Source organism: Ascaphus truei, chromosome 12, assembly GCF_040206685.1.
Source record: "Ascaphus truei isolate aAscTru1 chromosome 12, aAscTru1.hap1, whole genome shotgun sequence".
In the NCBI taxonomy this organism is placed as follows: Eukaryota; Metazoa; Chordata; class Amphibia; order Anura; family Ascaphidae; genus Ascaphus; species Ascaphus truei.
Genome location: NC_134494.1, coordinates 8188574 through 8210526, shown reverse-complemented (window position 1 = coordinate 8210526; position 21953 = coordinate 8188574). Strand labels below are relative to the sequence as shown.

At 43.1% G+C, this 21953-nt stretch overlaps 1 protein-coding gene across 1 annotated transcript in view; it reads left to right on the top strand.

Moving 5' to 3' along the window:
• Positions 1-21953, top strand: part of LOC142463799 (alpha-2,8-sialyltransferase 8F-like) — a 106231-nt gene that overhangs the window by 38055 nt on the left and 46223 nt on the right. Inside the window, exon 2 of the mRNA XM_075566630.1 lies at positions 14360-14440. Within this exon, the coding sequence (XP_075422745.1) occupies positions 14360-14440 (81 nt within the window). The remainder of the gene's footprint in view (positions 1-14359; positions 14441-21953) is intronic.

Sequence of the window (21953 nt, the reverse complement as noted above, 5' to 3'; positions counted from 1 at the left end):
TCTTGATGCTGGGGTATATTTAGACAAAAAGGGAATTCTCCGTTCCTTCATATTTTTAACTCTATTTTTTTTGGAGTTAACAAATTGTTTCTATCCATCTGTACCACTGTTTTCAAATGGTTTTCAACGGTTTGTGTCACTTTTGGCCCCTTTCTAAGATTTTTCTCACTATCTATTGTACATAGGTTCAAAGCTGTAATTCTTTGTGGCCAGTCTCAACCATAAAACCATGTTCTGGATTGCAGGGTGTGGGGCCAATACATATGAGAAACTCCGGGACCTTGTACCTAGGAAGCAGTTTCTCCTGTAATGTATGTCGGAGCTGCGGGAGCGGGTAATCGACCGAACTGTCGTTCAGTGGCTGCAAAGGCAAATAAGATCTTATCTGGCATTAAACGAGGAATGGACAGAAGGGAAGTAAGCACAATTATGCCCCTTTATACAGCATTAGTAAGACCACACCTTGAATATGGAGTAATATTTTTGACACCACTCCATGAAAAATACATTATGAAACTAGAAAAAGTGCAGAGATGAGCCACCAAATTAAGAAATGGGAGGGGAAGGCAGACAAATGAGGAGACTAACCAATTTAGAGTTATTTACATAAGAAAAGAGGTGTCTACGAGGGAATATGATAACTATATACAAATATTTCTGGGTCAATACAAGAAGCGTTTAAAATAACTATTCATCAGTACAAAGGACACAGGATGTTTCCTTAAGGTTGGAGGAAAGGAGATTTCCCCCAATAGCAAAGGAAAGGGTGCTTTAGAGTAATTCAGTACCCATGGAAGCTGTGATGACAGATAAAATAGAAATATATATTAAAAAAAAGATGCCCATCTTTTTTGAAAGGACAGCTGTACATGAATTTTGATGGTAGGGGCAATGTGGCTCTCATATTAAAGGCAAAGCCCAGCTATTGCACCTACCAGTCCGGATATATGCCAGAAATTGCCGATCTGTCGAAGGCCATGTCTGTACTTATTCAGTTTATTTTTTGCCATGGGTAATGTGATGCTAAATGTATTTCTCTGTCTCTCTTTGTGTGAGGGACTGGTAATTCAGGGTTGGGTACTCAAAGGTGGGAAGGCAAAGTGTTTGGGAACAGTGTGAGAGTGGTGTGGGATGTTGCCAATGTCTGGGGGTATGTTGGCTTGAAAAGCAGAACCTTTGTCCATCCCAGACACTGAGTTTCCTATCTCTGCAGAAGATATCTGGCCGGCTGTGGGAACCATTGCCGGTTTGAACTTCCCACTCTCATTAAGCCCACGCTCTGTTATACATAACATCCGCGCTCTGATTGGTCTGATCTCACTTCCAGACTTCAGTTTGGAGTCAGCGTAGACTTTAACTAGGCGGTGTGGTCTGAGACACAGAGAACAAGGCTTGTGCACTATGAATGAGACATTCAAACTTGCTATTATCCGAATAGCATTCCTGAGGTCTTTAGAGACCAGACACCTACAGGAACAGACCTGGGTAAGCCTTTTGAAGTAGCACCCAGCATTTAGTTAGCTAGGATTATCCCCATAAACTCTGTGTTGGTGAGTATTTGCTGTAGCTTTGTATTGTGTTGTACTGGTTGACTCAGGTGAATACAGGTTGAACGTGTGTTCCTTGATTGGACCAAGGGATCCAAGGGATCCAAGACGTGGTGGTTCTTACTGGACTAGATAGTGATATTTGTCTGTAATTACCTGGGGGGGGGCTTGTTTGCTATGTCAAAGAAGATGGTAGGCAGGTTGCAGCAGTTACCTGCACCATAGAGAGGCTGTTGCCACCCAAGAGGCTTCTACCATTCGGTGAGCAGCACACAAACCCATCACTCAGGACCTTGGAGCCATCGCAAATAGATGTCCCCACTAAGACCAGAGTGGTAAGCCAGAAGGAGCCTGGCATGATTAACCCCTAACACTGACTGTGTGACTAGGAATGAGGGTTTGGAGTACAGCAGCGTGTTTCAGGAAGTCATGCTGTCGAACCTGAACTTTGAGGGCATGAGGCAGAGCACTGCCGACATTGCCTCTGAGACCAGATTGGAGTGGTTCCTGTGGCAATGCCGTCTCTTGTGCAGGGTCACAACCCTGCTGCTTTTAACCTAAGGTGGACTGGGACTAGGCAGTTAATTGTTCTCATGACATACCAGGTTCAGCTTCTACGCTTGGCCCACGCAATCCCGCTAGCGAGTCATCAGGGGTAGATCCACACGAAATCCCACCTCACACAGAATTTCTACTGGCCGAGAGTGGTGTGGGCGGTGAAAATGTTCTGTCATGCTTCTGACACCTGTACAAAAAAGTGTTATTAAACTTGCGCTCTAAACAAAAAAGTGCAATTCTGATGCAAGTAAACGTTCTGTGACATCAAATCATTCTAAGGTGAAATACCAAACGGTGCAAAAACAGTGATATGAAAAAAATACAAAATACTTTATAAAGTGCCGCTCACACACTTTACAGGATTGCTCCTTCAATCCTCAGCAGTTTTGTAGTCCAGGTGGTGGGGAGCGCAAATATGTGAATAAAAAATGAAACCACAAATAGTGCAATATTTCTATGCGGATAAATAGAATTCTGTGTAACCTATAGATTGTTTACTCACAATCTATCTGTTCTTTAAAGCATATCCATCAGTGCAACAACGTATTCAGTACATCTAGGTGTGTGGTAACCTTTATGGATAAAAAATAGAAGCCCCAATAGCGTAGACTGATATAACATTTATCAGAAGGTATATCAAATAATTTTTACACTCACATGGTGTCAGAATATATCAGGCACATAAGCAGTGATCAGAGTAGGAGTAGGTGCCCTCCAGGACCCTCAGCGTTCACCCCCTGCTCTCGTGCACAACTCTCTCTGCGTCTCTCCTCTCGGTCTCACTCGTGTTTGGCTGGCTACCGCACTTCCTGTTTGGAATATTCGGATGCCGATTCACGGAAGCAGCAGCGCTGTGAACATCAATCCTGCACAGCTGCGGTCTTGTGGCACTCTACACGTTTCACTGGATTCCAAGTTTCATCAGGAGTGCTGTCATGGTGTATCTCCCTGTATCAAAATAACTACTTAATGAAAATATACACAATCTTTATTGTAGAACTGACAACCTTATAATGATACATAGTTACATAGTTACATAGTAGATGAGGTTGAAAAAAGACATACAGTAGGTCCATCAAGTTCAACCTATGCTAAATTTAGACAACAGATACTTTATCCTATATCTATATAGTAGCCCCCTGTAAACAGCACGGGCTATATATATCTTTCTCCTACTGTGGTAAGTCCTGTTAAGGGCAGACGCCAGTAGTAATCATGGGTTTTCCCCCTTCACGCCATGCCTTGAGTGATAGATGCAGGCCCCTGACTCTGCTGCAGGCATGAGACAGAGGGGAGGTCCTGCTGACATCATGAGAGGTGGGGCTGACTCTATTTAGTAGCCAGTTCCTGTGAGTGACAGTGAGTTCAAAGTCTAGTTCAAGTCTGTCCTGGGAGTTGGAGGAGAGGAGTAGGTCGAGCTCTGTCCTGGGAGAGAGAGAGAGAACTCTGGCCTATTAGTTGGAGAGTGAGCAGAGCTCCAGTGGACCAATGCCCCTCACCCTGATGAGGGGGTGATGGGGAGGATCTACCACCACCCAGAGGATACCCTCTGAGGTGAGCATTGGGGTATTGAGGCCCATCACAGACCATCCTGTCGGAGTACATCTTGGAGGAAAGGAGAGGAGAGGAGAAGGCCTGTACACTTTTGGATTGCCTTGTGTGCTGCTGCCGCTGTGTGCTGCCAAGGCTGCTGTGTGCGAGCTAGAGACAATAAAGAGACCTTGCTGATTTTACCAGAGACTGTGTGTGATTCTGGAGCATCCACCCTGGGACCAGGGTTATTTCTTCTATAAGGGTCCTACCCCATATCCCTGGGAAGTTATAGAGGATGGAGGCGCTGCACCACCACTAAAGAATGAGGCAACTACCCCAGAAGCCTGGTCCTGTGTCCCCAACATCATCGCGGGAAGCTCAGGCCCTCCTGTTACCGGCAGGTACGCACCACTCAAGCACATGTAGCCAGCCCTCACACACCCTAGATATAGCATCTATGTCTGGGGGGGGGGGGGGGAATATGGGTTACATATAATTACTTATTGATCCAGAGGAAGGCAAACAAAATACCCATTACTCTGCCTTGTCCTGTGATTCCTTTGTAAGTTGTCTGGTCGTCTGTGACAGATGCCCTTTTCTTGTGGCAGCGGCGGGATGCACACAGGATCAACGGTTTAATTCTTTGCAGGCCCATCTCAACCATAAAACAACGCACTGGGTGAAATGGTTGAGACATGGTTGCTCATCTTATGTCAGAGATGGGTACAGCACAGGGTTTCTATCTGGTTTAATGAGTTGATCTCCCAAATTCTTCCCTCTGCAATAGGAAAACAGGGTAGGTGTTGGAGAATATTACATCACATAGGGATACAGTCAAAAAAATTACAATGTTTCAAGATATATTAAGAGCTCTATCTTGATGCTGGGGTATATTTAGACAAAAAGGGAATTCTCCGTTCCTTCATATTTTTAACTCTATTTTTTTTGGAGTTAACAAATTGTTTCTATCCATCTGTACCACTGTTTTCAAATGGTTTTCAACGGTTTGTGTCACTTTTGGCCCCTTTCTAAGATTTTTCTCACTATCTATTGTACATAGGTTCAAAGCTGTAATTCTTTGTGGCCAGTCTCAACCATAAAACCATGTTCTGGATTGCAGGGTGTGGGGCCAATACATATGAGAAACTCCGGGACCTTGTACCTAGGAAGCAGTTTCTCCTGTAATGTATGTCGGAGCTGCGGGAGCGGGTAATCGACCGAACTGTCGTTCAGTGGCTGCAAAGGCAAATAAGATCTTATCTGGCATTAAACGAGGAATGGACAGAAGGGAAGTAAGCACAATTATGCCCCTTTATACAGCATTAGTAAGACCACACCTTGAATATGGAGTAATATTTTTGACACCACTCCATGAAAAATACATAATGAAACTAGAAAAAGTGCAGAGAAGAGCCACCAAATTAAGAAATGGGAGGGGAAGGCAGACAAATGAGGAGACTAACCAATTTAGAGTTATTTACATAAGAAAAGAGGTGTCTACGAGGGAATATGATAACTATATACAAATATTTCTGGGTCAATACAAGAAGCGTTTAAAATAACTATTCATCAGTACAAAGGACACAGGATGTTTCCTTAAGGTTGGAGGAAAGGAGATTTCCCCCAATAGCAAAGGAAAGGGTGCTTTAGAGTAATTCAGTACCCATGGAAGCTGTGATGACAGATAAAATAGAAATATATATTAAAAAAAAGATGCCCATCTTTTTTGAAAGGACAGCTGTACAGGAATTTTGATGGTAGGGGCAATGTGGCTCTCATATTAAAGGCAAAGCCCAGCTATTGCACCTACCAGTCCGGATATATGCCAGAAATTGCCGATCTGTCGAAGGCCATGTCTGTACTTATTCAGTTTATTTTTTGCCATGGGTAATGTGATGCTAAATGTATTTCTCTGTCTCTCTTTGTGTGAGGGACTGGTAATTCAGGGTTGGGTACTCAAAGGTGGGAAGGCAAAGTGTTTGGGAACAGTGTGAGAGTGGTGTGGGATGTTGCCAATGTCTGGGGGTATGTTGGCTTGAAAAGCAGAACCTTTGTCCATCCCAGACACTGAGTTTCCTATCTCTGCAGAAGATATCTGGCCGGCTGTGGGAACCATTGCCGGTTTGAACTTCCCGCTCTCATTAAGCCCACGCACTTTTATACGTAACATCCGCGCTCTGATTGGTTTGATCTCACTTCCAGAATTCAGTTTGGAGTCAGCGTAGACTTTAACTAGGCGGTGTGGTCTGAGAATTTTGCCAGAGACACCGAGTCCAAGGCTTGTGCACTTGACAAATGAGACATTCAAACTTGCTATTATCCGAATAGCATCCCTGAGGTCTTTAGAGACCAGACACCTACAGGAAGCAGACCTGGGTAAGCCTTTTGAAGTGGCACCCAGCACTTAGTTAGCTAGGATTATCCCCATAAACCCTGTGTTGGTGAGTATTTGCTGTAGCTTTGTATTGTGTTGTACTGGTTGACTCCGGTGAATACAGGTTGAATGTGTGTTCCTTGATTGGGGAGCAGACCAAGGGATCCAAGACGTGGTGGTTCTTACTGGACTAGATAGTGATATTTGTCTGTAATTACCTGGGGGGGGGCTTGTTTGCTATTTCAAAGAAGATGGTAGGCAGGTTGCAGCAGTTACCTCCACCAGAGAGAGGCTGTTGCCACCCAAGAGGCTTCTACCATTCGGTGAGCAGCATACAAACCCATCGCTCAGGACCTTGGAGCCATCGCAAATAGATGTCCCCACTAAGACCAGAGTGGTAAGCCAGAAGGAGCCTGACATGATTAACCCCTAACACTGACTGTGTGACTAGGAATGAGGGTTTGGAGTACAGCAGCGTGTTTCAGGAAGTCATGCGGTCGAACCTGAACTTTGAGGGCATGAGGCAGAGCACTGCCGACATTGCCTCTGAGACCAGATTGGAGTGGTTCCTGTGGCAATGCCGTCTCTTGTACAGGGTCACAACCCTGCTGCTTCTAACCTAAGGTGGACTGGGACTAGGCAGTTAATTGTTCTCATGACATACCAGGTTCAGCTTCTACGCTTGGCCCACGCAATCCCGCTAGCGAGTCATCAGGGGTAGATCCACACGAAATCCCACCTCACACAGAATTTCTACTGGCCGAGAGTGGTGTGGGCGGTGAAAATATTCTGTCATGCTTCTGACACCTGTACAAAAAAGTGTTATTAAACTTGCGCTCTAAACAAAAAAGTGCAATTCTGATGCAAGTAAACGTTCTGTGACATCAAATCATTCTAAGGTGAAATACCAAACGGTGCAAAAACAGTGATATGAAAAAAATACAAAATACTTTATAAAGTGCCGCTCACACACTTTACAGGATTGCTCCTTCAATCCTCAGCCGTTTTGTAGTCCAGGTGGTGGGGAGCGCAAATATGTGAATAAAAAATGAAAACACAAATAGTGCAATATTTCTATGCGGATAAATAGAATTCTGTGTAACCTATAGATTGTTTACTCACAATCTATCTGTTCTTTAAAGCATATCCATCAGTGCAACAACGTATTCAGTACATCTAGGTGTGTGGTAACCTTTATGGATAAAAAATAGAAGCCCCAATAGCGTAGACTGATATAACATTTATCAGAAGGTATATCAAATAATTTTTACACTCACATGGTGTCAGAATATATCAGGCAAATAAGCAGTGATCAGAGTAGGAGTAGGTGCCGTCCAGGACCCTCAGCGTTCACCCCCTGCTTTCGTGCACAATTCTCTCTGCGTCTCTCCACTCGGTCTCACTCGTGTTTGGCTGGCTACCGCACTTCGTGGTTGGAATATTCGGATGCCGATTCACGGAAGCAGCAGCACTGTGAACATCAATCCTGCACAGCTGCGGTCTTGTGGCACTCTATACGTTTCACTGGATTCCCAGTTTCATCAGGAGTGCTGTCATGGTGTATCTCCCTGTATCAAAATAACTACTTAATGAAAATATACACAATCTTTATAGTAGAACTGACAACCTTATAATGATACATAGTTACATAGTTACATAGTAGATGAGGTTGAAAAAAGACATAGGTCCATCAAGTTCAACCTATGCTAAATTTAGACAACAGATACTTTATCCTATATCTATATGTAGCCCCCTGTAAACAGCACGGGCTATATACTGCACCGACACACTTTATTCGAGCAAATACCCAGTATGTACCTGGCAGATACCTGGAATGCGCCGCTCCTCACCTCTGACAAGCCCCGTTGCGTTTGCCTTCCCAGCCTGGGTTCATGCCTGGCTGACGGGTGGCTGATCTGTTAAATGATAATGATTAGGATTTAATAGGCTGCAATGCTTCGCGTGTCTACCAGATGGCATAAATTCATGAATTGTAATGCAGTATATATATATATACTGTGCAGTATTGCAGCCAGCGGGAATAAAATGCTTCAATCCCTGCCTGGAAAATAACCCAATGCACTCGGGCAGAAAACAGTCACAAACCTCAATACACCCGGGTATACCCGAATTCGTGGGACTAGCCGAGCTCGAATAAAGTGTGTCGCCAGTGTATATCTTTCTCCTACTGTGGTAAGTCCTGTTAAGGGCAGGCGCCAGTAGTAATCATGGGTTTTCCCCCTTCACGCCCTGCCTTGAGTGATAGATGCAGGCCCCTGACTCTGCTGCAGGCATGAGACAGAGGGGAGGTCCTGCTGACATCATGAGAGGTGGGGCTGACTCTATTTAGTAGCCAGTTCCTGTGAGTGACAGTGAGTTCGAAGTCTAGTTCAAGTCTGTCCTGGGAGTTGGAGGAGAGGAGTAGGTCGAGCTCTGTCCTGGGAGCAGGAGAGAGAGAGAGAACTCTGGCCTATTAGTTGGAGAGTGAGCAGAGCTCCAGTGGACCAATGCCCCTCACCCTGATGAGGGGGTGATGGGGAGGATCTACCACCACCCAGAGGATAACCTCTGAGGTGAGCATTGTGGTATTGAGGCCCCTCGCAGACCATCCTGTCGGAGTGCATCTTGGAGGAAAGGAGAGGAGAGGAGAAGGCCTGTACACCTTTGGATTGCCTTGTGTGCTGCTGCTGCTGCTGTGCTGCCAAGGCTGCTGTGTGCGAGCTAGAGACAATAAAGAGACCTTGCTGATTTTACCAGAGACTGTGCGTGATTCTGGAGCATCCACCCTGGGACCAGGGTTATTTCTTCTATAAGGGTCCTACCCCATATCCCTGGGAAGTTATAGAGGATGGAGGCGCTGCACCACCACTAAAGAATGAGGCAACTACCCCAGAAGCCTGGTCCTGTGTCCCCAACATCATCGCGGGAAGCTCAGGCCCTCCTGTTACCGGCAGGTACGCACCACTCAAGCACATGTAGCCAGCCCTCACACACCCTAGATATAGCATCTGTGTCTGGGGGGGGGGGATATGGGTTACATATAATTACCTATTGATCCAGAGGAAGGCAAACAAAATACCCATTAAGGGGAAAAATTAATTCCTTCCTGACTCCAAGAATTGGCAATCGGATTAATCCCTGGATCAACATCCTTCCCATGTATACTTATTTGGTATATCCCTGTATACTTTTCCCATCTAAAAAGATGTCCAACCTTTTTTTGAACAAATCTATTGTATCTGCCATCACAGTCTCCATGGGTAATGAATTCCACATTTTAACTGGCCTAACTGTAAAGAACCCTTTCCTTTGTTGCTGGTGAAATTTCCTTTCCTCCAACCTTAAGGGATGTCCCCGAGTCCTTAGTACTGTCCTTGGGATGAATAGTTCTTTTGAAAGCTCCTTGTATTGTCCCTGAATATATTTGTATATAGTTATCATATCCCCTCTTAGACGCCTCTTTTCTAATGTAAATAAATCTAATTTAGCTAGCCTCTCCTCATAAGTTAGATTGTCCATCCCCTTTATTAATTTGGTGGCTCTTCTCTGCACTTTCTCTAGTTCCATAATGTCTTTTCTTAGGATTGGTGCCCAAAATTGTACTCCATATCCAAGGTGTGGTCTTACCAATGCTTTATAAAGGGAACTAATTATGTTTACTTCCCTTCCATCCATTGCCCGTTTAATGCAAGATAAGATTTTGCTTTAAACAGGCAATGGATAGAAGGAAAGTAAACATAATAGTGATGAAATAATATCTAGAGTATTAATAAGCGCAAATCATACAGTGATCCAATAACCGTGCAAGTAACATATTGTGAACCTATATATCCGTATAGAGATCGTAAGCTGCACTTTAAGTGTAAACTTTAGGCATGTGTCATTTATCAGACTCGCGAGATTTTCCATTGGGCACGAGAACCAGATTTTCTCTCTTACTTGAGCTAAGGATGAGATTGTCTGTTTTATCCAGAGAGTCGCTATTCACGCAGTGACTGTGTGATATTACAGTAGCTTGTTTTGGGGTTTATTCAGTCCTGTCATTTTTTTTATTCAGTTAGAACATCATGAGTCACAAGCCACTGAATGATTCAATATTCTCTCTTTCCAGCCATGTATTACTGTCCAGAGTCTTTTAATCCTTGTGCATCCTTAGATATATAATATGGATTCCTGTTTCTCGCATCTCTTGGGAGACAGTGGGGAGGATCCTGGGATATATTTTAGCATGTCTAGTGTGTATAAGGTACCATCGATATTGTACCTTGTGTCCATTCTCTTTTATTGTAGTGCAAATCAAGCTTTTTGCTATTGTCTCGAAAATATTGTTCCATTTAACTTTATCTAGTTCTGGCCCTAGATCAATCGCCCATAAAAAAAATAAAAAATCTTGTGAGCCTAAGTTCAGGAATGTGCTACAGAGGGTTGTGATTAGGCCCTTCTGGTGTGCTGTCTCTAGGCAGAGGTTCTCAACAGAGTCTGAGACGCTGTAGGTTTTTTTCATATTGCAAAGTCTCTTAGCTACATTTGATGAATTCTAGCTCTGGTAGATCGCTTTCAGTGAATATGGCCTCTGGAGGTTTAAGTCTGCCTTTTCCCCCACAAATCTCCCACCCACAATATTCCTGTGGGCCGCCATACTCGGAAGTCCGCTGTCTCCTGCCTAGGAGTCATATTGAATCTCATTTGTGTGGGGCCTGTTTCAGTCTGTGTTTGTCCCAGAATTTCAAGGAACGGATCATTGTGGGGAGTAGCTCAGGGATGTCGCTTCTCACTGTGCAGGGAACCAAAGTATTATCTCTGAACTTATAGGGTCCAGAAGATCAGATTCTATTTTTACCCATCGTCTTAATCCTATGCCTGCATGCCAGTTGATGAGTTGGCTGGTGTAAGGGAGATACCTGACATATCCTTTAAAGCTCTCACTCTGTCTGCATATCACCTGCTCATCCCCTGGAACTGCTGTTCTGCACTAAGAGCTACCAGGAGACATTATCCCTGTGGCTTCTCTGCACCCGTTCCTCTGTTTCCTGCCTCTCCTATTAAAGCCCTTTCTGTCTATCCTTGCCTTTGTTTTATTGCCACTGACCCATATCTTCTATTTGCTGGTTTTCTTCTTGTCTTCTGTTTTTGCTCGCTGCTTGTTTTTGGGTTGTCAGTATAATTAAAGGTCCTTGCCTATAAATTGTCTTGCCCCTTTTGTTCTGGAGTCTTATCCCTGTCCCAGTCCTGTCCCGGAGACCTGTCCTGGTCATGTTGTGTAGTTCAGTCCCTGTCCCCCTCCTGTTCCTGCCTACCACCTGCATGTGACATCTTCTTGTGACCCCGGCAAAGCCTCTTTGCTGCTTGCTCTGACTTCTGCTTGTGACATTGTTTACACCTTTGCTTTTGCCTTGTTGGAGTCATGTACAGAGACATTATTGTTTTCAGAAATCTTCCTCCTACGCCAAATGCTTCCATGGGGCTTTCATGTAGCTCCAATCTATTCAATTGATCTCCTTTTCAGCGCCAAGTGCTAGAAGCATCATTGGCACTTTATGACTTTTGAAGTATAATATGTCTATAACCTTATCTACTGCTTGTCTAGTGGGAATGAAAAACATACATAAATTGTAAAACACAGTTTGTAGTTTACTATATATGATGGGCATGTAATAAAGGATATGTTGGACGAATTATAAGACCCCTGAAAAAATGGATTTCTGAACATGTTCGCTTAATTAAAAACAGACACAAAACATCCCGTCTCAAGACATTTTTTGCAATGTCCTCAAGGAGGATTGAAGAAGTTTCGTTTTTTGGCATTGGAATATGTCAAATTGCCCGTACGAGGAGGTGACAGATTAAATTTAATAAACAGAAGAGAAATGTTTTGGATGTTCTCTTTAGACACACTGGTCCCATTAGGGATTCATGTGGACTGGGAACTACAACACTTTATGTTGATATAGTCATTTTTGTATTTACCATACTGTGTTTTCCTTCCTTTTCTCACCCTTCCCTCCTTCCTCTTCCCCATTCCCTCTCCCACCCCTCCCTCTCTCCCCCTTCCCTTTCCTGTTCCTTTTCCCTCCCTCTCCCTCTCATCATTACCCATCTTTTTCCGTTACAGTTTAATAATATTATCATTAATAATATTATGCATTGAGTATTCAAGTTTATTCAATAATAATTATTTATTTGTACCATATTAGATGTCTTCTTTTTCTTTACTTTTTTTCTTGTCTTCTTGATTTGTCTTTTTTTAATATTATTTTATTCATTTTTTTCTAGTTACTTATTTATTTTATTTATAGCTTCATGTGGTTTATGATGATTTGAATACCTTGTTTATTAGATTTTCAGCAACCTATTATCTGGTATTGCATCTGTTGTTCATGTTATGAAGCGAGATTTATTCATGGGAAAGGATAGGAGTGCCACCTTCTGGCCAAAAATGGAGTTCCTACAATGCTTAACTAATGCATAGACAGCCACATACAATGTTACCATGTATATTGTTAGTCTCCTACATGGCTATATCTGAACTGCTGCCTTTGAACTGGTAACCGTTTATAGATACGTGGTTGAAACAAGTTAGTATGTTTGGATACAAAAAATTCAATTGTAAAAGAATATTTTTTTATACACAGCCGGACCATAATGTGTGGTAGTGATTAGCTGTTGTTTACTTTGGGATTTCAATCATGTTTAAATAATGCATAGACAGTTATATACAATGGTACCATGCATACTGTTGGATTTTTTTATAAGGTTAGATCTTCATTGCTACCTCGGAAATGGTTACAGTCTGTGTGAATGTTGCTGCATTGGGTGAAGCATGTCGGGAGACTCTAATTCCATCATATATGAGTAGTATGTATATAGTCTGATTGTAATGTGCTAGTTATTCAGGTACGCGGCTCTAAACAAGTGGTCCGGTTTGGGATTTCAGATATAGTTTTTGTTATGTATTGTATCATACATTTATTCCACCTTTTTGGTAGTGTATTTGTTTTGGCAGCGGATATTCACAGTTGAGTGCAAATAGCCGCACGGCTATTCCATTTTATTTCCTACTGAGTGCGAATAGCCGAGCTGCTATGAACACTGTAATATCAATAGGTTTCTATGCCTTTATTCACTACAAAAGCATCATAAAGTCTTATAGCTCAATGGTAATGCTCCAGGCCATTAACAGAGTGGACCAGGGTTCAATTCCTGGCTGGGATGTTTATTTTTTTCCCATTTTATTTCCTACTGAGTGTGAATAGCCGTGCGGCTATTTGCACTCAACTGTGAATAGCCGTGCGGCTATTTGCACTCAACTGTGAATATCCACTGCCATTTGGTTTTGTATGCCTTTTTGTATTGTATTTTGTATGTTTAAAGGATGTGCCTATGTAATGTATTTTAGACCGTCCGTTTTTTGTTTAGTCTTTATTATAATCTTTTGAATGTTTGTTTTTATATGTGTCACATCCATTTATGTATGTGTAGTTTGTTTTGTTTTTAAGTATGCAGCTCATATATGCTAGCTAGTTTGCATACTATAGTGATTTGTCCCCTCTATGGTGCCGTATTTCTATTGTATCGGCACAATATTGTTGGGGCGCATGCGTGATGACGTCACTGACCCGCATATGCGTTGCAATGCTAAACAACGCAGTGACGTCACCGCAGGCTCTGAAATGGCGCAAAAATTAGAGTGCAAGAAGGAGAGAAAGAGAGGAATACACACATTTTCCCCTTGAAGAAGTTCGCGAGAAGAAACGTGTAGGGCGGCTCTGAGGAAGTAGGTGGTGTGCTGGACCTTGGTGCTTGTGAGGGATTGCCCACTCAGGATTGTCTCCTTGGACCTGGGGAGCAGCACTGGACGGCCACCACGAGATTTCTCCTAAAGAACAGGGAGTGTTGGACTTCCCCTCACTACATGACCCAGGGTGGTCCCAATGCTCAAAACCTACCTATGTTTGTGAGTGCTACTAATTTTTTTATATTTATTGTTTATAAAGCAATCTGCACTATATCTTGTGTCCTCTCTTCTATATATCGGATATCTCCTCCTAGTGATTTGCAACCTGAGTTTGTAACTCTTAATGAACCACAGGCCTTAACTGCTCATATTAAATGTGAGTAGGATTACATCAGTGTACCGGTTGAGAAATGTTCCCCTATTTAGATACTCTATTGCACTATTGTGTGTTATTTCTGATTTTTGCTATATACACCTACCTGGATGTGAGTGCGCACCCGATCATCTGCCGCTACTGGTCATCAACAGAGCGTGCTTCTCAAGGGGCATGTTCCTTGGTGTCATGCATTCACCCCCTACTCTAACATTTTCTTTTTCTTCCCATTTTTCCAGCTTACACGATGTACGACCACAACTGCCGGGAAAAACCTGTATGAGACTGAAGAAAACAATTCTCCATACTTCCCTCAAAATGTAAGTACTGAAAAACTCATATCACTTTACAATGTGGCGTGTTCATTATCAGTATATAGATACTCTGGATCATTATACAGAGAAGCATGTTCATTATCAGTATATAGATACTCTCCATCGCTATACAGTACGGCATGTTCATTATGAGGGCACCGTATCAGTTCAATTAAGTGACCCTATATGAATCTCAGCCAGATCAACATGATGTTCAACAAATGTGTTAACTCTTCAAAGACAAAAAGATGGACTAGAACAAGTAGAAGAATGGGTCTACCTTGTCATGCAAATAACAATGGATGGGAACCTTTGGAATTAAATCAATAGGAGAATGAAGATGGGATTGAGCGCATTTGGAAAAATAAGATAATATTTAACGGTCCCTTCACCTGTGCCTCAAGAGGGAAGTTTTTGAAAATGTAACTGAATTCCAAGTGGTATAAAAAGACCACGATGATGACCAAAAGTAAGATTGGAGGGTGGAATCAGAGAGAAGAGAATAGGCTTGTAACCGCAGTACCTGCAAGATCCTTTTGGAGGCTTTATCCAGCAGTGGGTAGACAAGGACTAAAGAAAAAGATGAAATATTAATTTATGTATTAAATATTTTATCAGGAATTTTTTTTTGAGAGTTGTCTCTCATTTTCAAGTATGTCCCGGGCACAAAGTAATTGACAACAATACAATTTACAGTTACAAACATGTTTAAAGTAGGAAACAGCGGAAGTCTTGGAGGAATTTAGACCGGAAGCAGATTTTAGGGATTCAAGGTAAATTGTTTCAACAGTTGGCTGATTGGTATGAAAAGGAAGAGCAACCAGATTCTATATTGATTCTTGGAACTATAAGCAGTGTGACCGTAGGGGCAGCACGGCACAGTATATTAAAGGTTAAGCCCGCTAGTTGCCCTTACCAATCAAGATGGCGTACTCATGAATAGAAAGTATAAATAGAGGAAGGGCAATTGTCAGTTTTCACAAGAAAAAATATTTGTTAGCCACAGAGAACCAATGTTTTGGCATATTAGCCAGCATGCCATGTCCTTGAGAAAGGTTGCTATGCAAGTCAAAATGTTGGTTCTCTGTGACTATTAAAAACTTTTTCTTGTGAAAACCGACTACTGCCGTATCTCTATGTACTGCACCGACACACTTTATTCGAGCAAATACCCAGTATGTACCTGGCAGATACCTGGAATGCGCCGCTCCTCACCTCTGGCAAGCCCCGTTGCGTTTGCCTTCCCAGCCTGGGTTCATGCCTGGCTGACGGGCGGCTGATCTGTTAAATGATAATGATTAGGATTTAATAGGCTGCAATGCTTCCCGTGTCTACCAGATGGCATAAATTCATGAATTGTAATGCAGTATATATATATATACTGTGCAGTATTGCAGCCAGCGGGAATAAAATGCTTCAATCCCTGCTTGGAAAATACCTCAATGCACTCGGGCAGAAAACAGTCACAAACCTCAATACACCCGGGTATACCCGAATTCGTGGGACTAGCCGAGCTCGAATAAAGTGTGTCGCCAGTGTATGCTTTGGACATCGTGGACAACAGCAAGTCTGACCTGGGCTTAGGAGCACCGGTAGTGCGAAAAAAAGAGGGATTAACCCCTTGAGACTAGTACTTTAAGGCTGTCAGGATAGGTATTATAAATCTTCAGATGTCATGTACATTTATAAACTGCACACGATCAGGCTCTTTTTAATATATTGACTTTATAGACTACTAGTGTGTTAGTGGAATATCAAGTAGGACGGGGGTGAATCTGGTGGTACTGTATGAGGAACCAGAGATGCCGGTGAAACCACTGTAAAGTGTGTCCCACGGCAAACCCCCAACCTCTCCACCGCAACCCTCACTAGCCCTGGTGTCCCACACAATGAATGGTGTCTTACGGCAGGCATGTACTCGCAATCTTGATGCCGTGGAAGTAAAAGCCTGAATCAGATCGCAGACCCCGCGTGCTCCAGGCGAATATCCGGAAGTAGAAAAAATTGCTGCAAAGGCGCTTCACTGCCTGTCAAAGTCCCATACTAGGGAAGAAATACGTCAGAGTTACTTGCTATGTGTATGATTGTTACTGCACATTACATTTTCTAATTTACACTTGATTGCACTTGGTTTCCTATAAACTCATACCGGACAACAGTGAACCCGCCTTTGCAGCAATTTCTACTAGAAGCCCCGGTAGTTGTACTTAGTTTTATTAAAAGTTTGGCGTGCCTCATGTATTTTGTTTTTCGGGCCTATGTATGGGATGTCTAAAGGTCGCAAAATGGCTGCTAGGCCCATTAATGCCTAAACCCCGGTTAAGTATCTTCACACTGTATAGTGTTAAACTATTTGGGATTTCTATGTGTTTCTTTGGGACTCATTGTATGCTTGGGACAGTTACAATTATTTAGTGGCCAGCATGCAGCGAGTAAGAAGGCAAGCCTTTGTGTGGCTACTGAGTTGCTCAGCGCAAAAGTGGTCTCTGCTGATTCGTCGCCACCCGGTTCTCCATGTTTTAAAATGGAGACTGGGTAACTATAGAAGCCAATGCTGATCAGAGCTCCACCGTTGATTATGGTTGGTCTCATTGACTAGAGGCCAACTGGAAATGGGAACTGTGGATGAAGAGGCAGGGATCCCTGGTACTGGGATACTTTAGGATGGATGGAACGAGGAGGAACCCAGAGTAACGTTGCTTCAGAAGCACCTTGCAACTAGTGAGCTTGTAGTAGTCCCCCTTAACCACTGTTCTTGTGAGTTGTTGCAGTTTTTTTGCACTGTGTTGTTCCCTTTTGCTCAGGCCAAATAAACCTGCGTGGTGTTTGCGATCCCGGTAAAAGTCTGGTATATCATGACAAGAAGGTTTGTGGAGGAAGATCTAAGGAGATAAGTACTGTGTACATTTTTGGGTGAGAAGCTTGCTCAGGTAATTGGGTAATTTGTCCAGAAAGTGTTTGAAGGTGAGACAGGATCAATCTAAGTCACTTCTGTTTGCTGCAGCTCTGGTTGGCCTCCGCTGTCACGCATTACCTATTTGGAATCCCTGCTGCTGACCCCAGACCGTGACACAGACCTCGCTGCCTTCCGTCTGCCCTGACCTTTGGCCTGTCGCCTGGACTCTGCACCACTGCCACCTGCCCTGACCCTTTGCCTGCTTACCAACTACGGATACTCTAACAGGACTCTGTCCCTGGGCTCTGGTCAGTTAATTTGCATCTCTACCTCAGCCTTGTGGGTCCGCTTCCTGATCGGAGACGAGTATCATCACAGAGTGTGCATCAATGCATCCTTCATTATATTTTGAAGCTCTGAGGATTTCTTCGCTAGGGCCGCATCTGCTTGCTTCAGTTTCTGGATCTTCTCGTGCTCCCACTTGTACTGAGTCATCTGGCCTCTAAGCTTGGCCTCCAGTGATGATCTGGTGGTGTTCAGGGTAGCCTTCAGTTCCTCATGCTGTTCTGTAAGGACACACTGAATACTCAGACTTTCCTGCATAATTTGTACTTTGTTAACAGCCTGCAGAATTTCTTACTGCTTAGATCGCTGCTTCTCTTTGTCATTCTGAGGTGTGTATGCAGACCTTGCAGTTGTCTCTTCAGTAGGTGTTTCTTTTTCCTGGTAGGGGGAGCGCTGGTGACACAGTGTACTATATATATATATATATATATATATATATATATATATATATATATATATATATATATATATATATATATATTAAAGTGACAGAAAATATAGACAGCGCCCTTCACACACTACACCTAAATTGCTGCAGCCCTGATAGATGTGGCAAGAATTTGCACCAGGCAAATATGCCCAATAAACAGTGGTGTGAAAATAACTAAATGTATTCTGGCAGGAAAAACTAAAAGTGACTATTAGATAAAAACACAAAAGCAAAAAAGAAGTGTGCATAACATATAAAAATAAAAATAAAAAAAAAAGGCAATAAAAGAGATATTGCCAATTAATGTGGGTAAAAATGACACTGAGTGTCACTGGGACGTAACTAAAAAATGCAAATATAAAAAAAATGGGTTCATGTGATAAGCAATGAAAAAGTCAATACACGATTATGAACCCATAAATGCAGTAAATATGAAAAATACTTAAGTCCACATGTGTCCATGATAAGTTGATTTGCAAAAGGTCCAGGCTGCTTCTTCTTGGGCTCACCGAACTCCCACAGTACCTATTAGAGAAAAAGAGAAAAGAAGCGCCCGATCCTTGTGTAAAATCAGATGAACAAAGTTTTAATATCTCATGGACAAGACAAATGCACACTTACAATTTGTCTGATAAAATAAAGCATGTTATGGGACCTGCCCATGCACCAACTGAGGACTCCTCGGTCTCTTCTTTGTGTGTGAGTGTCAGTATTGGCTCCAAAAAAGATGTTGCTGTCAGCTGCTGTCTCCAGGGGAGTAATCCTTAGTGTTTGTGAGCACTCAATCTCCACATGCAGCCGCCATTTAGCCTTTCTTCTCACACTTGAAACCGGAAAAAAATCTTCAGGCAAGTCCTTGCCTCCTCACGCTGGTGCTGGGAGATATCTGGCAGTGAGCCTACGGTGACAGGGCAGCTCCCAGCACCAGCGTGAGGAGGCAAGGACTTGCCTGAAGATTTTTTTCCGGTTTCAAGTGTGAGAAGAAAGGCTAAATGGCGGCTGCATGTGGAGATTGAGTGCTCACAAACACTAAGGATTACTCCCCTGGAGACAGCAGCTGACAGCAACATCTTTTTTGGAGCCAATACTGACACTCACACACAAAGAAGAGACCGAGGAGTCCTCAGTTGGTGCATGGGCAGGTCCCATAACATGCTTTATTTTATCAGACAAATTGTAAGTGTGCATTTGTCTTGTCCATGAGATATTAAAACTTTGTTCATCTGATTTTACACAAGGATCGGGCGCTTCTTTTCTCTTTTTCTCTAATATATATATATATATATATATATATATGTATATATATAAAAAAAGAATAAAAAATATATGGTATAGCCAGTTAGAGATGAACCCTATCTTTCATTGGTATAATGGTCTCACTCATAAATTGGATAATATAGAGGGCAGATCAGAGATCCTTCTCTCTCTGATGGGAGCTGTGCTGGAACCAAAGGGAAATATGCTGGATAATGTATGGTCAGACAGCTTAACTAGTTTCCGTTTACAAGCATCACAAGTTCTATAAGGTTTCTTCACTTTATTGAAAAGCAGCGGATCACAGATATACTTGTAGATGGTGTAGTGAGTGAGAGTTTGTCTGCAATAATAGTGCTTGATAGTAAGGACAAAAAGTAAAAACGATGCTTCTTACCAGGAACTAAGGGCATAGGTAGTGCCTGCTAGACTGCTGAGGTGAAAAGAAAGCAAAATGGAGGGTCCTCACAGGAACAGAGCCTGGGCTAAGGAAACTGTGAATACAGGCAGGGGGTAGTGGAACAGTCCACTATGCCAGGGGAATAACAGGGGTAGTCATAGAACCACTGCTGGAGGTTAAAGGGCCAGCAGGCAGAGCTGCAAAAAGGGAAAGGGAACAGAACTATGATTCTAGTTCCAGGGCACTCCCCATCTGGTATCTGGAGATACCACTATAAACTAACTATGTGGAACATGTTTGAATACATCACAAAAAATAATATCACATTCATAATCAATGCTGAAGTATATTCACATAGCGATGAGATACCGGCCGGTATCCCTGGGTTCAAAGTCCTCTGGCCAAGGTCCTTAGGCAGAGGATTCCGGGTGGATGCACCGCTCCAGGCTAGCTGGTTACACCACAATGTCTTTCAGAGTCCACAGAACTGGTGGTCAGTTCTTCTTTGTTATAATCCGATTTAGGCATTAAAAGGATAATCTCTGTAATGGGCCTTAAAATGGTTTTAGCAATTCCTCGTTGGGTTACTCTCACTTCTACCTTGCGGATCTTTTCATCTTCGCTTGGGATGGTTTTGATACAGTAATACTGTAAGTCCCATAGGCCATTCGTTTCTCGTCACCTGTCTATCTGTCAATAGAACAACATCTCCTTCTTGGATATCTGGTTTAACAGTTTGCCATTTACGGCGTTCCTGAAGTGTCACAAGATATTCGCGTCTTCAGCGATCCCAAAATGTGTTTGCCAAGCGATGCACCTGTCTCCACTGTCGTTTGTACATATCCTTAGAACTGAAATCTTCGACTGGGGTGAGGATGTTCCCTACATTCTGAGTTAGGAGCATTGTTGGTGTCAGAATACTTGGCGATTCTGGATCTGTTGACACTGGAATCAAAGGCCTAGCATTAATTGTTGCTGATATTTCATATAAATGGGGTTAACACTTCATGGGTGAGTCGAGTCAAATAATTTTTCAGCATCATAGAGTCCAAAATACGCCGAACCACCCTGATCATGGGTTCCCATGCTCCACCCATGTGAAAGGAGTGAGGAGAGTTGAATGTCCATGTACACTCTTGGTCGCGCATTTATCTCTGGATACTGTTGCCTCTATCATCTTTAGTGTTTATTTGTAATTCCTTACATGCTCCAACAAAATTGGTGCCGCAATCGGAGCGTATTTGTTTAACTGGTCCTCTGACTGCGAAGAATCTTCTGAGGGCATTTATGAAGCTTGAAGCGTTCATAGATTCTATGATCTCGATGTCTATAGCTTGCGTACTCATGCAGGTGAAGAGTACCGCCCATCGTTTACTGTTTGCTACTCTGCCCCTTGTTCTACGTGAGATAACCATCCAGGGTTCAAATACATCGAGTCCTACACAGGTAAAGGGGGTTTCTGTATTAAGTCTGTCGATTGGTAAGTCTGCCATCCTTTGGTCTTGGCTTTTGCCTCGCAACATTCGGCACCTAACACATTTCTGGAGATTACTGGCCACGCACCTTTTCATGCCAATGACCCAAATGCCTGCTGCCCTGATAGCGCCTTCAGTGAAATGTCGTCCCTGATGCATAACTTGTTCATGGTAGTAGCGCACCAAGAAAGTAGCGATGTGATGCCAGCCAGGGATGATAAGTGGATTGCTTTCCTCTCAGCTCAGTTGGGACTTGTTGAGGCGGCCTCCTATTCTCATGAGGCATTCATCGTCGATGAAGGGATTTAACTTCCAAAGTGGGCTGTTTTTAGGGATGCTCTTCCCTCCACGAATGTAACTGATCTCCTCTGCATACCTCTCTTTCTGAACGTGACGTAGAACGGTTTCCTTTGCCCTTGTAACTTCGTCCACTATGCGCAATTCTTTACAGATATGCCAGCCGTGGAAGCCTGTCGTTTTACCATCTGATGTCTGGCGGAAGGAGATAGCTATGTGCCTCAGATGGGCTACTGCTCGCAGGAGGGCTGTCCACCTTAAGAAGCGATGGAATCGGCGCGATCCGAATGCGTTTATGTGCAGTACATTCGTGAGTAACACGGATACTTGAGGCCTTATCTCTGTGTCCTTCTCGGGATCCACGAGTTCAAAGTCGTCAACTGGGGTTGATGGCGTTTCCGCGGGCTGCGTAAGAAACGTTG